The 16,472-nt window shown below is 35.4% G+C and overlaps 1 protein-coding gene across 6 annotated transcripts in view; it reads right to left on the bottom strand.

Annotated features, from left to right (window-relative positions):
- Nucleotides 1-16,472, bottom strand: part of RGS12 (regulator of G protein signaling 12) — an 89,921-nt gene that overhangs the window by 14,438 nt on the left and 59,011 nt on the right. For all 6 annotated transcript variants that reach the window (XM_064449038.1, XM_064449039.1, XM_064449041.1 and 3 more), the window contains 9 exons: nucleotides 12,481-12,660; nucleotides 11,024-11,177; nucleotides 9,707-9,783; nucleotides 7,761-7,961; nucleotides 6,718-6,791; nucleotides 3,795-3,921; nucleotides 3,148-3,244; nucleotides 1,551-1,627; nucleotides 899-1,052 (listed from right to left, as the gene is read on the bottom strand). In XM_064449038.1, coding sequence (XP_064305108.1) covers nucleotides 899-1,052; nucleotides 1,551-1,627; nucleotides 3,148-3,244; nucleotides 3,795-3,921; nucleotides 6,718-6,791; nucleotides 7,761-7,961; nucleotides 9,707-9,783; nucleotides 11,024-11,177; nucleotides 12,481-12,660 — 1,141 coding nt within the window. The remainder of the gene's footprint in view (nucleotides 1-898; nucleotides 1,053-1,550; nucleotides 1,628-3,147; nucleotides 3,245-3,794; nucleotides 3,922-6,717; nucleotides 6,792-7,760; nucleotides 7,962-9,706; nucleotides 9,784-11,023; nucleotides 11,178-12,480; nucleotides 12,661-16,472) is intronic.

Genomic DNA, 16,472 nt, shown 5'->3' with positions numbered 1-16,472 from the left:
TGTGCATAACTGAAGTTTTGGATATGCATATTAGGTAACAACAGCAGTGAATTTTAATCTGTGTATGAGGTATGTCCTCTGATTTTTTTCTCTACTTGGGAAAACAGGGAGGAATGTGTAGGGCTGACCAGAAAGGTAATTGCTTCAATTAATGCCCTAGGGCAGAGGGTGATATGTCAAGATTTCTAGTGCTACGTTTTTTAAATTCTGTTTTCCCATGGAGATCTTTCCATTAAAAAGCAAATTCTCCTATGAGTTCTTTTCCAATGATATCACCAAAACTATTAAGATGTAATTGAAGGTAAAAATAGGACTCAGAATATAGAGGATTACCAATAACCTCTCTGCTTATTTCTACTTCTAATCCCCTTTTTAGAGCAGTTACTGAATATATGCTAAGCTTTTTCTCTTGACCATCACAGCTCTTCCACAGTCATCAGACTGACCTGACCTGACCGTTACAGACTTCAGACAAAAAATTTCAAAAATTCTTACCTGAGTAAGTTAGGGTCTACACCATGGTGCAGAATGCCTTTCAGTGAGTTAGAGACTCGTACGTAAAGGTAACCAGAAAGGCAAGCTTCTACATGGCTTGCAAAGGGTATTGAATGGGATATTCAGCTGCAATTGAGTAACTAATTCCTTTTTATTTTACCTGGAATTAGGTAACTTTCACTTTTGGAAATCCCACTAGGCACCTGTGTCTATCTTTAAGTATTCTTAAAATTTTGCCTTCAGCCTCAAAAACTTTACAGTTCAAACACAGTGACAAACAAAAATATAAGGATCATGGCTATGATTTTCACAATGCATTATTAAACACGGTACCTTTTCCTAAAGAGATATAAAATTCTAATTTTTCTAAGATTACTTATGTTAATACATAAAGTTCACATACCCTCTGCTTCATCCAAATTTATTTTCTGACATTTTTTTTTCCCAATCTTTGCAATAGAGTCTTCTCTCTTTGACAGCCGGACTTCCCTAGCATTTTTTCCATTTTCGCCTTTCATTTTGATAGAATTAGACTTTCCTAGAGTTCTTCCCTCTCCCTGCATTAGAAGGAAAGTTAAGGTACTACTTACATTTAGGCTATATCATTGTGTACATAACATGGTCTAAGTGAATAAAAAAGTTATTTTGAAAACACATTTCTCTAACACCACCACAACATATGTTTTAGTTTAACCTTGCCATAGTATTTCCCAAAAATGTATAAATAAATACAATATTGTCTACTCTGAAAAATTCACATTACAGAAAGGGCCTTTGAATATCAGAGTAATTAAATCATTTTCAAAATTAGATAAGCCAATGAGAGACAAAACAACAAGCAACACAGTGAAAGCTATGTGATTCATCATGAACACAAAGTTCTCACAAATAAATGCTGTTGACAGTGGAAAAATATCGAATGAATTATAGCTATACTCAATCTAGTTACATAATTTGGCTCATTCAAAATCATGGATGAATGCAGCTTTTAGTATAGAATTCCAGAAGGAAACAAAAGATGATCTAAGGGACAAAAATCATTGCAGAAGACTTACAGTAGATACTTGATTTCTTGAAGTAGTTACAGTTGCACTCTGTTTTACTGATGCACCTTTTTGTTTATCTGTAAACACTGAACATAAACATACCTTCTATAACTAAAAATTTGTAATTTCCCGAAGAAGTAATATTTAAGTGACGATGATGCACAAACCAGATTTTTTGCTTTAAAATTTCTCAAAGATGTACCCAGAAAATAAAGAGTGAATACAGTTGATATATCCCTGATACTTTTCAGTCAAAACCTACCAGAATCTCCATCTCATCTTCAAATTTTCCTCTTACTGGCAATACTTTTAAAGTTTAAAGATGTTGAAGTTTCATTTAAGTTCTCCTAAATTTTCAGTTGATTTAGGTCAAATACTTTTCAGAATCTCAGCTAATAATTCAGCCTGTAATTCTCAAATTTAGAATTTGAACAAGAAAAAATATATTCAGCAGAAAAGACCACTGGAAGGTCATGTTGAATCTTTTTCAACCTGTTTTGTGCATCAACTGTTTTCTAGACATTACCATATCCTCCTTGTCTACTTCTAACTAACTAAATGGCTCCTTCCAATTACATCTGCTACATCAGTTACACTAACTGAAGACTGAGCTGCAAATACAGAATCATGACCCTTTTCCACTGGTATGTTGCCACAGAATCAGCCTACTGCTAGAACGATCCTCTATAATTTAGGCTTTTAGAGCAGCTGGCAGCGCATAGGATTACAGTTTGACTTGTAATCCTTAAACTAATTATCTGTGTGAGTATTTAGATTTATATCTTTTTTCAAAGTGACAATTGGTTCTGTTTCCTAGAAAAATGACAAATCTGATATTCCTCAATAAATACCTCCATCTTTATTCTCCTAGTTCTTTCTCAAAGAGGATCAGCAGAGTCAATTTAATTTAACCGCATCTAATTTCATTTTTAAAACTAAGTGTTCTATATCCATAAAAACATCTCCTAGAGAAACTGAACCTTTACTCTCAAGGCTGCTTACATTAATCTAACACATTAATTGTGCCAAAAGATTGTCAGTTGTTCAGCTGATCAACTTCTATTTTTCAAATTATTTTGTCCAGGAAATCAAAAATTATATCCTTTTTAGTATTACCTCCAGAAATCATCACTTAAAACTGAAGATGTAGACTTTGCTACTTTCTCGTGTTAAAGAAGCGGATTATCATAGCAGAACATAGAGCTGCTACAGAAACTGCGTCTGTTTTACTTATGCATAATGTTTCTTTCGAAGTAATTGCCAAATTCACACAAGTTATTTGGCATTTTATTCTCATTATTATTACTGGGCACTCTGTCCCTAAATGTGTGTGTGTATCTATGGCTGAATGCAAGTAATATATTCAAGTATTACTAGGGAAAAATTTCTTACAGCAACAGTGAAGTACTTGGTATCAACAGATTAATTTAATCTTCAATCTTTAGAAACTGCACTCCTTTTTAATTAAAAAGAATATAGGCTATATGTGAGATATCCAGGTCTAATCACATTTACCTCACCTTTGCTTCAACAGAAGAAACTAATCAAAGTCAGTGTTTATGAAACTGACTTGACATCATAAATAAAAGCCTTTATGCCAACTTACCTCTACCCTTTGTTGGTTCTTTTTCATCTAGAACAACCCGCTGACCGTCCAGGTTAGATATAGGGACACCAAGATCAAGTGGCTCCTGCTCACCATTCTAAAGTCGGATCACAGTTTGTATATAATAAAGAAAAAGCTGCTTTCAGAACAAATTTACGCAGTCTGACATGTTTTGAAAGAAAATGAGCAAAGCATTTTTACATTTCAGTGTAGCCTCAATCTCTCTTTCTTCTACCATTCTAAAACTGTTTATTCCATTTATGTAAAACTACCTTGATTACAATGAGCGTAACCCATTTATGGGAGGAGAATGGTATTTGGTGAAAAAAAGAAACAAGAAAAAAAAACAACTTTCCCTGGCTAATAATGGGAAAAGTTGAGCTCTGGAAGAAGCTACTTTCAGGTTCTATTATTTAGGATGTTGGATTTATTCTGAAGGAGAATATAAAACAGATGCAGACTAAAGCTTTGAGGTAGTTACTATTAACCATAATGGTTATGACTACTATGCATTTTCATCTCAACATGTAGTTATAAATACAGATTTTAATGCCTAATTATAAGGATAGGAATAATTTCAGGGACTATAATATGATCTTCTCCAGACAAAAATTATTGCAGCTTAAATTACATCAAAGGATACTTACTAGTCTTGCCACCAGTTCATTAAGATTTAAACCATATTTTGCAACCACAGGCCTTAAGACCTCTGTTACTGGTTTGGTGGGTTTAGCCTTCAAACCAACTGATCGATTGATTGGAACAAGATCCAGCCTGAAACACATCAATTGTTTATTGGAATATTTCATACTTAATGTTACAAAGTGTACAAAATATATAAAATCCAATCTACAGCAAAGTTATACTAGCTTATAGCTAGCGACCCTGAAACTTCACTAGCACAAATCCATCCTAACCTGAAGGAATAAAGCACTTTTAATACAAATAAAACTTCACTGTTTCACTCGCCAGAGCTGAGTGAAGGCATTAGCCAACATAATTGCATGGTGATCCTCGGACCAATTAAATACATTCCATAGCACTTTCATCTTTAGATTGCTCTGACCATTCTGGTCCCATAGTGCTTCCAAACTGAGTCCATGCCTCTACTGTAGCCTCAGATGCAAGAAAAAAAAATAATTTCTTCCCACTTCTGCAAGAGACACTCACAGTGTCTTGAGATGGGCTTGGACAGGAATATTTTTTTTTTCTTTTTAAGCAGAGGAACAAACACAGTGGTATTCCAGATGATGCTGATTTCTGGCTAGATGCCACCGTATCACAGAAAAATTGCTGTAAGAGAAACTTATATGCTAAAGCTGTAAAAACAATTCAGTTGGAATTTAAAGGATAACGACAGCCCTCTTCACTGTCTATTACGCAAATTTATCATTTCATTGAAATAGCAAAAAAAATAATGAAATAAGAAACAATTCTTAAAACCCAAACAACTATTCCATTTATGTCTATTTCCCTGCACAGAACTGTGCCTAGTTTTGTTTTTGTTTGGGGTTTTTTGTTCTGTTTTGTTTTTTTAATTGCTCTGCATCTGTACCGATTCCTCCATAACAGCCACATTTGACTATAATGGCACTAGAGTATGAAAACAAGGGCAGGCTTATTACTAACAAAACTATCAGAAGAAATGTACATCATCAGAAGAAATGAAAATTTTTAGTGATTTTCAGTCACAATTAAATGTAAACCCCATCTTTTCACTCACACAAATTACTTAAATACAAGATGCTTAGTCTTATTGACTTTTCCCTTCCACAAGAAACCTGAATAACTGAAACTTTGTCTTTCATATTTTCTTTGAATACAACAGCTAAATAGAAGTGATCAACAATTAATTGGTAACTGACACAGAAGTGGAGAAATGGCAGACATTTAGGTAACCAAGTACATCCACATATTATTTGTCTTAAGCCTGAAAATATTCCAAATATTTGAGTATTTTTGCTTACACAGTGTCTACCCACAGAAGGAAATAATGTAGAACATTTCTACATTTTAATTAACACACAGGTAACATGGTACTGCCTACTTAAAGTTCCTTTTTAATTTGGAAACTCAAACTCACACCTAATATAAGACTGCTCAATCTCAATTTTGAAATTGAATATGCTATACCATAATCATTAATCTAAAGTACCCTTAAATTGAAACTAGCCTTACTTCCCAAAGAAAAGTAATATAAAGCCAAAATGAAGAATGCCTGACAAAATAAGTTCTACTCACTTCAAAAGCACAACTCAATAATGTAACACAAACATTCTGCTTCATAACTTTTTCCTGAAATAACTATTTCAGGAATTTTCATAGCACTGGTTTGGATTTTTAGAATTTAGAAACGATTAAACATTTTCTGGCGTTTTGGAATTAAAAAAAGAAACAGTATTTTGAATAAACTGTATACTATAAAATAAGACTATGTAATACTAAATTTATAATGTACTGCATTGTATTGATAACATCGACTCACTTAAAAGTCAGGGTTATAAATCTATACTCAGATGAATTTATATTTATACAGTTAGTCTTGCTGTAATCTGCCAGTTGGCTCATAATTACAGATGTAACTGAATGGGAATAGGTAATCAATAAACATACCCATTTAGTCCTAAAGGCCTAGTGTTTTTGATTGTTGCATTTAGGGTTAGACTAGGAGACTTGCAGTTCAATTTCCATCACATTCTTGTGCTCCTTCAACCTACAAAAAATGTCTCTTCCTGATGCAAAAGGTCTCGCTGGGCCTGCAGATCTGTCCCATATGCTTGTTCACAACTGCTTCAGTTTGAGCCGTCAGGCATCATAATTTTTAAATGTCCCTAAACTAGAACATTGATATCGAAATCCCACTTGTATCTACTAAGACAGTAATCCAGAAAGCTGCTTCTTGCAGCATTTAAAACTCACCAGATGCAGCCCTACTCAGTTTGAACCATTCCTGTAGGCCCACATTTCTCTCACTGATCCTTTCCCTGGTTGCCTTCATCTGAATTACCTGTTAGAAGTACCCTAATCTCACCATTACCTGTAGAGGAAGCACTTGGCAGCTGGCTTTAAATGTAAGGGATATCAGTGCCTAAACATAGGCAGGATATCTGATGTAGGCACTTGTCTAACTCAGAGAACCCCCATGCTAAATGCATATCTCTTGCGTAAGTGTTACTGCAATCTGAAGTAAAAATTGTCTTTTACTTTAATAGAAACTCAGAGTGTTAGTTAACTGCAAGACACGGAAATCAACCATTTTCAGTTACAAACATTAGGCCACCTTCCTTCTTCACAGGAGACTCTTTGCTTGATACTAAGGCCAACTTCTTCTAATGTGCCTGTCAATGAATGGGAACCTTGGATCCCCTAATGCTGGATTCTGGATTACAATCTAAGATGTTCCATTGCATGGCTAACTGGATTTTTTACTGGATTCAGACAAATTCTGTTTTGCATTAGCTACTGTTTTGCTGCACAGGTAACTGACAATATACTTTAGCACACTTACAAGAAGTAAAATGGAAAATGGAGTGGAAAATGCCAGAGGAAGGTAGTATTTTTAACTCTTACCGAAATAAAGTGCGTTTTTCTAAACGTAGGTCCCGAGACTCCAGGATGCTACTGTCTTGGTGCAATACAAGTGGCTAGAGAGAACATCAGGAACGAAAGAAGAGAGAGCAAATTAATTTAAAAATATGTAAAAAAGAACAGCTGAGTGGTTGAAAAAATTTTCAGAAAACTCAGAAAATAATTAATATAGGTTATATGCATTCTAGTGGATATTCATTTACAATAAGCAACATAATTAAAGTGTATTTTATTTTGGCTACTTGTGAGATAATGACCAAACTTCAACTTCCACTGGAGTCTGCAGGTATTCAGGAACTCAGCATTTTGACACAAGTCTAGGTCCTTCAACTTAAATAAATTGTTACATAAAATGATGCATTAGAAAATATGCCAAGGTAACAGTCTTTAAAAGATTTAAAAGAACAGGCATGTGTCTACGGACGTTCATTGATTACTGTCATTGTAATCATCTAGATTGATCATAAGCACAAATCTAAGTCAATACGTGTTTCACATCCCAGCATCTCTTTGAATTGGAGATACTTCTGTTGCAACAACAGCCATCACACCCCACCAACGTAGACTGCTGTCTTGGAAATTTTCCTCAATATTAAAACACTTACCTTAATTCTACCATGAATTCATCTCATTCACCTTCGAACAACTGAACGTCATTATGTTTCTTTGCTTTAATGAAGTACCATCTACTACAACAGATGTTTTTTCTTTGTGGATACTTTAAGTACAAGCTAACAATTCCCCTGCACAAACTACATGAACTAGATACCTAAATTAACTTATTACTCTAAGGAAATCCTTGTCACAAGCTCTCTTCTGCTTTATGTAACGTAGATACCACAATCAATCACAGTACTCCACCAGTTCTAGTTTCACTAAAATTGTCCTTCATTTAACTAGCATTGCCAATGTAAAGCTATAGGTGGAACAAGGAGAGACGTATTACTATTGAGAGAACATAATTCCTTATTAGTAAAATGAGTATGAAAATGCTCTAAAAAAAATATCACAGAAATATGCAATACCTTATCACCTCCAACTAAAAAAAGGTCCACTGCAGCTATGTTAATGCCATGTTTCTCACAGAGCCCAGAAAGCACCTCTTTGATAGAGAATCCAGATTTGACAGCCATTTTGCTAGATGAACCATCCGGAAGGTTTATAGAGCAGTATTTGGGGGATTTCTCTTTGTCTGGCACAAATACAGGTAATCTTGATGCTTCAGACTTGACAGGAAAAAGAAAGAAAAGTCATTGCCCAATGGGAAAATTAGGAATATGCATAAATTTTTAGAGTCCGGGCAAATCAAACCAAGCCAATAAACTACTTTCTACCTTGTTTACAGTTTAGAAATCCTTCCAAATATCACAAATACCAGATAAATTTAAATTCTGAAAAAAAAAGTTTATCTAAAGGTAACAGCACTGTACAAATCTAAATGCATTTGAAGATGGTTTTAGACAGCGAGTGTGTAAAACCAGTTACAAGATTCTCAAAACTATAAAACAGAACTCCTAATCAAAAAGTGTAAGTAGCATATAAAATCGTATTTAGCTTCCAAATAGTTAAGTGTCTATACTCAATAATGACCTGCTAATGTACAAATTATAATTGGCACAATATGAATCAGCATTTAAGTGATGAGGAACACCTTTAAACATCAGGTTCTTCAAACAAGATTTCCTCTTCTTTTAACATAATCTCAATGTTACACATACAAATACACCACAGAGAGATTAAAATTTTAAAATAATTCACTTAATGACCATGCTTTTTTGTTATTAAAGGTAACAAAAAGTACAATGTTATGGGTTAAGGCTAGAAGGCACAGCATTAACCTTTATTCTAGAGTAACAGTAGAATAGTAACACTACGACAAAATATCAAATTCATTAAAAAGCTCACTTATAACTTAAAAGAACACTACAAAAATACTGTTTTTGTCAGTCTCTTAGGGTACTCATCGTGCTTTTTCTCCTCCCTTTAACTTGCTGCTTCTCAACCAAATCACAGTAACTTTCTGACTTAATCAGTTGAAGTGGGAGAGAAAAGAAAGGTTGCTGCTTTAGGGAGGGTTTGCACTTTCTGTTTTTTAAGATAAGATTTTTCTGCAATAGAAATAAATATGAATTTGCCATGCTTGCTTTCCTGTTCATTATCTGTAGCGTAGTCAAAATTACATAGTTGCTAGAATCTAGTCTACTAGAAGGATATGAAGACTACAAAAAAACTTCTAAAAATGTAATTATTTTTACATTCTTCCTCCATATCAACATAGTTAAAATAAATTTGAAGTATTACATTGATGTTTTATTATTAATACTGTTTTAATTTTGCATTTTGTTAGTTTTACACTGCGAAGGTAGAACTTGATGGCTAGAAATCACAGCATCTTCACAAATCATGTTCCTACATACTATGACAAAGTACAGTGTTTGCAATGAAACTTCTTATCTCTCTTTTCTCAGATTTTAGGAGCAGAGTTAAGTCATAATGAAAAGAATAAAAAACTCACAACTTTAAAAGAAATTAAGAGGAAAGAAGCACAACAGACGCTAACACAACTTGCATACAGGTCAAGCAGAGGGAAAGCTTTAACATGTGGTTGTTCAGAACAGAATCGCAAAGCTCTGGTAGGTGGGAAAAGCTGTTTATAAAGAGCTGCAGAAGCTCTCTTTAAAGGTAAACTTTTATTCTGGAAGTTTAGTGGTGCCTGAAGTTAAGACAGACAAGATGCAAAGGATATCTTTCTGTTGCAAGGACAAAATAAGAAGCAATATATGAACACAAGGTCTATCACCTTTCTAGTATTCTAAAATTGTTCAATATTACATCTTGCCCTCTAACTGTATCACTTAAAGACTCTTTCTCAAAGTATTACTTCAAACAAATTGCTTCACACTACTTAGAAAATTAGTAATTCACTGTTTACACTGCTTCCCCACTTCATTATTAAAGAGCCAGCCATTACCAGGTCAAGGCTAGCAGTTGATGACATGGAGCCTTGTGATTCCCGTCTGTATGATAATCCATTGGACTGAATAGAATCTGTTTGTGGAAAGAATCAGCAATCAGTAAAAGGGCTTACTTCTATTATTTATTATAATACAGAAAGCTATTTCAAATATTAGCTCCTCTGGTCAGAAAATAATTTTTTAATTAAAGGGAAAAATAGCAAATCTTCATACTGTGCACTGAAGCATGCAATACTGAAACAATATTTGGTCAAGTATTTCTTGGTGTTGTAACCCTTGAATAACCCCACTTGCCTTTATAATTTAAAAAAACCTCTAAATCCCTCTTTTTTTTAACCTTAAAATGTTTCTAAAAATTTAAAAATTATTCTGCCTCTTCAGATACTTTGAAGAGAGAGAAATATTTTTAAAGTGCAAGTATGGTGTTAGAAAACTAAAACCTAAGACAATGACCAGTCACTTTCAGAAGTTTAAGTCTATCATCTTAGCAAATGTCTCTTGTGTCTTTTCACATAGCCTATAATGAGAACACAAACTATCCATATGATCACAGATATCTTGTGGGTCTGGGCCTTTACTAGAAAATAGAGAAGAAGAAACCACAGTAACAATATGGTCCAAACCTGGTGCTTCAGTGGAATTTCTCTATTATTTTTAACTCAATGGAATGAGCTAATGCAAAACTTTCATCTCTTCCTCTAGATGACATATACAGGTGCTTTCATAGGGGAATTCTTCCTTAAACTCTCAAAAAAAGTTAAATAACAAAACAGTAAAGTACAAGGGGTTCCACAACTCTGACTCTTCTTTCTTCATTTTAGTCAGGAAAGGTGGAAACAGATGGTAAGTGGGTCCAAAACTGAACCTACCTGTGCGGTACTAATAAAAGAAAGAAAGGTAGGATAATGCATTTGGAGGAATTTTAAACAGCTGTAACTATAGCACTATTTGCATGTACAACTCCTGAACTTCTCTGTAAAGAGTTGAAATTATGTTACTATAGAAATAGTAGCTCTCTACTTGAAAAAGCAATTGCCAGCACACAGAGATGCAGAGTCTGCTGGAAAGCAGGAACAAAGTCTCCTGGAAGTCAATAAAAAATATTTAAATATTTTCATATTATTATCTATTCACTTGTACATCTGCTTGCACAAAACTCCCAGTGATACTAGCCCCACTATGCATTCTGACTTAACAGCTTCTTCTCTCTCTGTCACACCCAAGGACGCACTTAGATGCAAACTAAACACAACGAGATTAGTCACATCGATTGCTGAAACAACTTTGCAACAAAGTGGAATGTGAATACTCACCATTTGGATAATCACCATTTTCTTTTCTCTTCTGTGATTTTCCCAAACTCTTACTTCTTGACCATGAGAAAAAAGTTCCCCTTTTTTTCTTCTCAGTGTCCTCCTCTCCTGACTCTTCATTTAAAGACCTTCCTGACTTTGATTTGCCACTTAACTATCACCAAAACACAATTAAAACCTTGGTTGGATCACAGTTGTAACTATATTATCTAAAATAAACCCTCCCATGCTTCTTCCCAAAACAAGCGTGTGACAGTCAGGTTAGCTGTCTTTATCCCACTCACGAGTGTATATGCCAGCATGCCTCTCAGTAGCAATCAAAAAAAAAAAAAAACCCACCACCCAAAAAAAAAAACCAACCAACCAAACAAACAAAAAACAACAAAAAAAACCCACACACAAAAAAACACACCACAGAAATGAAAATATGCTACTTGGTAGGGAGTACAAAAGGGTAGCTCGGAACAAGCCACAGAGAGCTCCTGCAACCATGAAAGAAGTCTCCACAGAAGTCTCTATGTGGTTAAGTTAATGTGGAACGGCCATTTGCCTTGCTTTTAAAACACAGAATTTCATTTCGGTATTTCAAGTATTTTTCCTAGTCTAGGATTGAACATGAACTGCATTTAAAGAAAATTACAAAGTATTGTTTAACATTTACATGTATAATCAAAGTATTTATTAGGGCTGAAGAATACAAACATCAGGAATGTTTGATACCAAACTAAACTTTCTTTTAATAAATTACTATTCTCGCTAGATTATTAGATTATTCCTTAAAATGTTACTTTTGAAAAGGTTCCTAGTCATAAAAATACATAATAGCAGATGGGCTAATGAGTAGTGATTGACATGAAAAATGCAAAGTTATCATTTACCCATACAGTTATGTAATACTATCGTGGTATTATCTACATGAAGAAAAAATAAACTCTAAATAATGTTAGGAGATCAGTAAGACTACAGGTCTGATTTTTAAGCAAATATATCTGTTTTACACAAAATTATCTTAGTTCAATAGAGGCTAAGAAATTAAAAAACTGTCCTCTGCAAAGTTGAGGTAAGACTAGGTTAAGCCTTCTCCAATAACTTCTGCTAAAATGTCTGCTCTTAGCAAAGGTTAAAATATCACATCTTAATTCCAATATTCAATCAAAATAAGCTTCTGAACTGATGCATTAAAATAATCCTCATTTTTTATTTGTACACGTATATTTAAATAATAACAAAGATTTAAAATTATATTCAGGAAGTAAATAGCTAGAAATCTGATTCAAAGGTAAGGATTAAAAAAAATAATTATTTTCCTGAGTACATAAAGAGTTTGTAATTATATTTGCCAGCACCACTAAAGAAACATTCTAATTGGTTTTTATATATTATATGTGATCTTCTAAAGAACCTGAAAAACATCATTTAAGAACATAGTTTTCAGATAACAACAATACAAAGGTAACCTTTTTTGGTGTTGAGATATTGGACTTCTCTGAACTGATACTGTGTTTAGAAGTGGGGCTGCTGGGAACACGCTGAGGATCAGGAAGAGGACGACCTTCTACTTCAGCTAAGATGCATTCTTGGTAAAGGGGGGATTTGAGAAAGCGAGTATAGCTATCGAACTTCATCAAGTTAAATATCTGAAATTAAAATGCAATGGATAGTGGTTACATAAGCGTAAATAACACATCAAGCAAACAAAGCTATTTCACAACAGCCAACTCCCACAAAATTTATGATATTAACCTGTATACAGCAGTAGGCATGAATTTGTTTAGACCTGGTTAAATATACTACATCAATTTAAAATGAAACATAATTTGACCTATTCCCTTAGCACAGGTTCAGAAAAATGCTACGATTTGTGCAAAATGCATGAAAAGCTGAGATGCTGTAGTCCTGACCATACCATCCTCACAGCCATCTTTTACTACATTTATGCCTTTGTACATTCCATGTGAAGCACGTAGCAAGCTAGCCATTTTAAATATTTTTTAACAATTTTTACATCAGTACTACATGCGACAAGATTAAATTATACAAGTGTGCTTTAAGGTAGCTGTGAACAAGAAAAAAGTTTATGCTCTAAAACTCAGGAATATGATATAACTGCAATATGCAATAGTACGCAATGATACAAGATATACAAGGTTAATAACCGATGTGAGGAGGAACAAAGACTCCTTTGCAGTACTATGTAATGTTCATGTGCCCAATCACATGGGGGGGGAAATCAATATACTTGGAAGATTCAGTAATCAAGGTGCTATGAAATCAAGACCTTGAAAAAGAACAGTGTGATAAAATGGCTGCTCTGGGCAATATCAACATTTGCCTTTAACTACATAGGAAGGCAGCAGCACTTTACTAAACCTGGAGCAAATGTCTGAGGCTAATTTAGCCAAAGCTATATATATGAAAGTAAAGAAAGAAAAGTTTTTTGTTAAATGCTAAACAACATTTGAACGTCTTGTTCCATTTTTGCAAATCTATAGTTTTAAGTGAATTCATACTTCTACCTTTGTATCTTCTGCAGTGTTTCAGTTGATCTGAAAAAACAGTATGAATGCCACCTTCTTTGGACATAACAAATTCGCTACAAGTGAACAACAGTATGCGCCACCCAACTGGTTACGGCATTCCCAAGAGTCTACAGGGAAGTCCATCACTAAGCCACAGTGGCCCAGTTGCAAATGGAAATCATTCTTCAGATTGTGCAGAGACACCCTTCTCAACAAGCACTAGCCCAAAGCTTTACTGGCAAACAGCAAGATGCTGCAGTGTCATGTAAAACCTAATTCAAACTGAACATTGACAACCATATTTTTGCCTTCCCCCCATACATTCCCACACCCTCTAAGGGGCTACCTGTCGTGTTTGTGGGGCCCTCTAACAAACTGTTTCCCACATGGCAAGCTATGGAAAAACTACTTTGGTAAGGTTAGTTTTGCCAGCTTAATGTGTTGAAACAGCTCAGTGCAAAGACTTATGTGCCCTCAATGCAGTGTCAGAGACAACCCCATATCAATGACTCTTCCCACTTGAAAAACTGCTCGCAGAAGGGAATCTGTCTCACATGCTATGAAAGATACAATCCTCTGACCACAGGTACACTGGCAAAAGTCAAAAATTCAACTAGTTTCAGAACACACATATTCTTCAGGTTATTCAGTGTACACAAATACACACAGCTTGGAAATGTTTCTTGAGTTCTGTTGAACTCAAAGAATAACACTGTGGTATATTGCCAAAATAGTGTAAAATACAGGGGAGCGATTACAAGGTATCAAAATGCCTCAGTCACACAGGCTCATAGATGAACCGGTGATACAAGGTTAGTTATTGGGGAAAAATGTGAAGTGCAGTCCGCACACGCCAACACAGATACCTAAACCAAGCTAACTGAAAAACACAAAATACTCCACCTGCCCTTGAAGTTTGCAATGAAATTAAATGTATAGAGGTTACACTCAACAAATCACAATATTTTAAGCTAAATGCAATTTGTGCCCCCAAAATATAAGACACTATTTTACAAAGCAGCTAACCTTAAATACCTTAAATTTAATACAGTTTGAGGATAAAAAACAAAGCTTTTCAGAGTTGTCTCCTGTCACAGAATCTAGCACCAAAAGAAGATAAAATTGTTATTCCATGCTAGGTAGTTCTCCATAATATTTTCATATATTCTTCCTGAGAGACACGAAGAGAGTTACTGCAGAGATTAAGTCTGCAGATTAAACATACTTAATACAGCAAAAACATTCTAACCTTTTAACTTTGCTGGACAGAGTGATGACAGCTTAACTACTTTATCTTGAGCTGATCATCATGTGCCCTACTACGCTGCTAGCCCACACTACATCCCCAATTTCCTACATTTAGCATTATCATCTATTAATTTACACATTAATGACTTCTGCTCATCAGAAAAAATCTAGCAGATGCTATTTCTTGTTCTTACAAATGAAAAAAATAAATACAGCTTATAAAAGCATAATGTGAACTTCACACGTAAACAAGGGTAGAAAAACACATCCATTTATGCAACTCTACATGAAGTAAATTATATTTTATTCTTATTTTAGTATCTTCAAATGACCTACACTGTCTTGCATCGAGGAACACTCAAAGTACCTGGTCTTATTCTATTATAAGAAAGAGTTAAATCCTAACTAGACATTTTGGCTACACTGTCATATTACAACACCTCTAACAACAGGCTCGAGGGCAAATTTGTCAGGCCACGGACAGAAAGCATCTTCCAGCAGCACTCCCAAGAGGCAGTCCTTGAGAGCAGTGCTTTCCAAGGCACTTTCCCACACATGCTTCTGCAACTCCACTGCAGCCTTACAGTAACACTCCCTATTCCCCAGCATCATATAATACCTATCTGATGACCACGACAGATCAGCACCCTTGCACTCTATGCTCAGGGCTGAAATCTAAAAGATCTTGTGAAAGACCACAAATGCAAAGCCTTCATACTATTAATATGGTGTCACCAGCATGAGCTAGGCTTTGAAAGTCTGCAGGTGTGTTGTGCTAACTACACACACCTACAGTTCCATGTTCCCAAGGTCATACCATGCACCAAGATCACAGAAGAGATACACTGCAGAACCACCAGGTAGTGAAACGAAGATAGTAAAGGCCATCAAGGCAGTCAATTACCCAGCACCGACCTCAGCCAGGCAACACACCATTAGTACGTCAACCGGCACACCTAGCTCCAAGGCTGCTTACAGTGGCAGAACTAACTCTCATTATGCTTCACCTGGGGCCTCACTGAGGGATCTAATGGGAGAACTACAGAGGCATTGACAATTGGAGATAAGCAGGTCAGGTCCAGACAGGCCACATGGCTGGGATTAGACCCACAGCAGCATGTCACATCGACATTTTCACACACCTTATGAGTCCTCCAACCTAAGGACACAGCATTTTCAAAGAAGGAAGAGAACCTGCATCAGCCCAGCCACTGGACTTATAAGAACACTATCTGCTCCACCAAACCGGGAGAGGATGAAGAGGAATTCAGGCTCCACAAAGCTAAGATGAGGAATGCATGAAAAAATGTCTGGGAAGATCGTGGCTGGTAATTCCCACAGAAGCCGCAGGCCTTGGTAGGTGCATGGTGGGTAGCTGTAATGATGGAACCTACCAGACTGGCAGTTAGACCCACCTTTCCATCTCCACTTCTCAGATGAAAGAAGATACTATACCCACCTGCTCAGATTGCCCCAAAACCATGTGATCTGAGGTTACACAAAGACAACGATTGTGACCTGCTTCATTTATGCAGTTGAAACTATATCCTTGATTTCTAAATAACACGATCTCAAAATTATTTATACTAATAAACTGTTAGGGTGGGAGAGTTACAAAAGAGATTACTTAGGAGAAAAAAAGAATCTTAAGTTCTACCAAAAGTGTAAAGTGTATCCTGTTG

The sequence above is a fragment of the Phalacrocorax carbo genome, chromosome 4, assembly GCF_963921805.1.
Source record: "Phalacrocorax carbo chromosome 4, bPhaCar2.1, whole genome shotgun sequence".
Classification (NCBI taxonomy): domain Eukaryota; kingdom Metazoa; phylum Chordata; class Aves; order Suliformes; family Phalacrocoracidae; genus Phalacrocorax; species Phalacrocorax carbo.
Note: the sequence above shows the minus strand (reverse complement) of the source record. Positions and strands in the feature narration are given on the sequence as shown.